The sequence below is a fragment of the Cyprinodon variegatus genome, unplaced genomic scaffold, assembly GCF_000732505.1.
Source record: "Cyprinodon variegatus isolate N-32 unplaced genomic scaffold, C_variegatus-1.0 Scaffold988, whole genome shotgun sequence".
Lineage (NCBI taxonomy): Eukaryota > Metazoa > Chordata > Actinopteri > Cyprinodontiformes > Cyprinodontidae > Cyprinodon > Cyprinodon variegatus.
The window spans coordinates 192,012-195,709 of record NW_015151441.1 but is presented as its reverse complement, the minus strand read 5'-3'; the positions used below and the strand labels follow the sequence as shown (position 1 = coordinate 195,709).

Genomic DNA, 3,698 nt, shown 5'->3' with positions numbered 1-3,698 from the left:
CGCCTGTTTTTGGCAATGAGAGTCCACCTGTTTTTCAGTCTAAGTCATTTATTTCTGCTTCCAGGGGGATTCTTGATACCATATCTCATCATGCTGGTCCTGGAGGGCGTGCCTTTGTTCTACCTGGAGCTCGCCATTGGTCAGAAGATGCGTTTAGGCAGCATCGGGGCGTGGACTGCTATAAGCCCATATTTAGGAGGAGTTGGTGAGAGTCTTGGCTACAAACTGATTATTTGATGATGTTAACTCTAATGCACAGTCGGTAGATTTTTAACATGGAATCTCCTCTCATATCTTTTTCAGGCCTTGCCAGCGTTGTGACATCTTTGTACTTGTGTCTCTATTACAACATTATCAATGCTTGGAGTTTCTGGTACCTCTTTCACTCATTTCAAGTAAGCTTCTTAGATGTTCTAGTTTTTCATGTCTGCTGATGGTAACATCTGTACAGCACATCATGTTGTAAACATTTAAATATCAGTTTTATTTGCCACCTTTTTCTCTAGTTTTAAATGTTATGTATCAACAGTGCACCAATAAGACAGACAAACAGTGGAATAATTAGGAATACATGCAGAGATTAAAAGAAAAGTTTATTTGCTTATGGAAAAAAAAATCAGTGACTTATTTTTCCTTTACTAAATTCGTGATTTTTGTAGAATTTTCCTCAGTTTTTTTCTTCTTTTGTGTTTTTTTTTCACCACCAAATATACGTTTTTATGTCAACAGTATTTACTTTTCAAATCATTGTACGGTCCTTTTAAACTTTAAATACGGAGATGTTTACCCCTCTAATGTATCCCAGTTGTGTTATCTTCAAAAACAGATTTTCAGAAGTTCACTAAAGGGAAAATGGAAACATGTTTTTCAAATAAGTTCTGAATATTTAGCCCACATGGCTTATGAGCTGGTTTCTCTGCCACTGGCACCTAAACGCAGCATAAGAGTCACATTTCTCTCGATGGTTTGAACCATTACTAATACCTGCTGATTCAGCAGTTATTAAAACCTTAGTCCATCACTGATCTGGGCTTGCTAACTCTACTTCCTACTTTTCTACTCTATATAATAAAGAGTGACGTCAACTAATGACGACATTAGCTTTGGACAGGGGAGGATTTAGGAAATTTGGGGCCCTAGGCAAAGACAGGCAGGGGGCCCTATGAATGTAGTCGCCAAAGTCTCCAGTAGCAGAAAAAAGTCGCTAGATTTGGCACTAGGCCCTTTTTTGAAATGAAAGTGCTAGAGGAGCCTGAAAAGTCGCTCTTTGCATAATTTTTTTTCAAATGGTTTGCTGCTGTCCTTTTAGCGAAAGGATTTTTTTTATCAAAAACATAATTAAAGTGCACAACTAAGGAATAGCTGTGTTAACCATACATGTTAACATAGTTTTATGAGGCCCCCAGGAACTTGGGGCCCTTGGCAACTGCCTAGTATTGCCTAATGATAAATCCCCCATGGCTTTGGTATTAGTTTGCTCTTCTGAATGGAAGCACATCTAATTCACATTTTCTTTTTTTCTACTTTTTAAGTTTCCTCATGCATCACCAGCCGTGTTTCCATCTGAAGGTCATGCACAATTTGATTCATCTTTATACTTTTATTATATTTTAAACTTAATTTTTGTTCAAGTTTAAGAAAAAAAAATCATGTATCAAAATGAGTGGTTTCAATTACAGATAAGCACAGTGGTAATTACAATAGTTAGAGATAAAAAAAAAATATTTAATTTTTTCTTTCTCAATTGTTGCATCTTCTTTTTATTACTTTCTCTCATTTTTTGACATTATACATCTAGCTGCATTTTGGCCCTGAAATTTTTACATGCTCATTTATTTTATTTTGGGTGTATTTCTATAGATGGCAGAAGTGGTTCTCCATAAATTTTACCTAAGTACAGTTGATGTTTTAATTTCTCAAACTAAGATGTCAACTAACTTAAAAGTTCTTTAATCAAGAAAATAGAACACAAAGTTCCTTAAATAGTGAACACATTAAATTGTTGTCAAAACTGCATACATTTAAATCAGTAAAGATATATTTTGTTTGCTAAAACGCCTTTTCTTTGTTATTTTTATTTTATAACTAGTTTCTTTTTTCATGAGAAAATGTGATAAAATCATAACCAAAGATCCTGATGACATGTGATACTTTGGCTATTTTGCTCACTTCCTGCTCCTTTGTGTTTCTTCTTCATGCAGTCAGTCTTGCCCTGGGCAGTCTGCCCTGCCAATTCCAACCTGACCGGACCTTTAGAAGAGTGTGAAAAAGCAACACCCACTCAGTATTTCTTCTACAGAGAGACCCTTAACATCTCGCCCTCTATTGAGGAGAATGGAGGCCTTCATATGGGCCAGGCACTCTGCTTCCTGCTTGCATGGGTGATAACTTATCTATTCATCGTCCGGGGCATAAAGTCGACTGGAAAGGTAAGAAAGCTTCCTCATTTACAGACCCAATAAAGTGATAATGTGTTGTATAGTTGCTCATATACTGGAGTTCACTGTGGTGTTGTGATCCTTGGTTTAGGTTTGTAATGCTGTTTGGTTTTGGTAGGTTGTCTACTTCACTGCAACATTTCCATACGTTGTCATGTTGATCTACTTGATCCGAGGGATGACTCTTCATGGAGCTTTGAATGGTGTCAAATACATGTTCACACCTAAGGTGAGCTTTGATTGACTGCAGGAATATCCTCAGAGACCTGTGGACTAAGACCAGTGGAGGTTTGCTGATTATCTATTTGCCTCTGTCTGCTTCTAGATGGAAGAACTTGCCAATCCTACCACTTGGATCAATGCAGCCACTCAGATCTTTTTCTCCCTGGGTTTGGGCTTTGGGTCGCTCATTGCCTTTGCCAGCTACAACCAGTACCACAACAACTTTGAGCGTCAAGCCATCATTGTCTCTTTTATCAACAGTGGAACCTCCATCTTCTCCGCTATTGTCACATTTTCCATATATGGGTTCAAGGCCACTGTCAACTATGAGACCTGCTTGGAGAGGTACATATCATTTGGTGCTGCGATGGTTTTGAGGAAACATGTTTGACTGCTTGATTGTACCCCAGTTTGGGCCAAACAGGCATATCTGTAATGTGTACATTCAATTCATTTCAGTTTATTTCTATAGCACCAATTCAAAACACATCATCTGAAGGCACTTTACAATTCACTAGATCATACAGCCAGATTGATTCAAAGTTTTCTATCTAAGGAAAACCAGCTGATTGCATCGACTCAGCAACTCTTCAGCAATCCCTCACACTAAGCATGCTTGTAGCGACAGTAGAGAGAAAAAATCCCTTTTAACAGGAAGAAATCACCAGCAGAACCAGGCTCTGTGTGAGCGGCCATCTGCTGAGGCCGACTGGGGTTCAAGGAGACAGAAGCAGACATAGAAAAAGAAGCATAGAAAGGCAACTGTAAAAGGCGGCCCCGTCCAGGAAACACACAGTCAGCTCCCATGTCAGAGGATGAAGAGAGCACATCCAGTTAGTCACAGTCAGAGAAACTGGACTACACTGGAAAACAGGCCAAACTCCAACATCTAGAAACAAAGGTGTTGATGGCAGCAGCACAGCTGATATTTCTTTCCAGGATGGAGTCACAGCCAAACAGGAACAGATGAAGCTACTATGAGAAAAAGCAGAGAGAGCAGAACGTTAGAGATTGAACTAACAGATTCTGCAGAGTGGG

General features: G+C 38.9%; 1 protein-coding gene across 1 annotated transcript in view; it reads left to right on the top strand.

Annotated features, from left to right (window-relative positions):
• The window catches only part of slc6a20 (solute carrier family 6 (proline IMINO transporter), member 20), a 27,464-nt gene that overhangs the window by 15,246 nt on the left and 8,520 nt on the right, over nucleotides 1-3,698 (top strand). Inside the window, exons 2-6 of the mRNA XM_015399104.1 lie at nucleotides 65-205; nucleotides 304-395; nucleotides 2,202-2,429; nucleotides 2,557-2,667; nucleotides 2,764-3,030. Coding sequence (XP_015254590.1) covers nucleotides 65-205; nucleotides 304-395; nucleotides 2,202-2,429; nucleotides 2,557-2,667; nucleotides 2,764-3,030 — 839 coding nt within the window. The remainder of the gene's footprint in view (nucleotides 1-64; nucleotides 206-303; nucleotides 396-2,201; nucleotides 2,430-2,556; nucleotides 2,668-2,763; nucleotides 3,031-3,698) is intronic.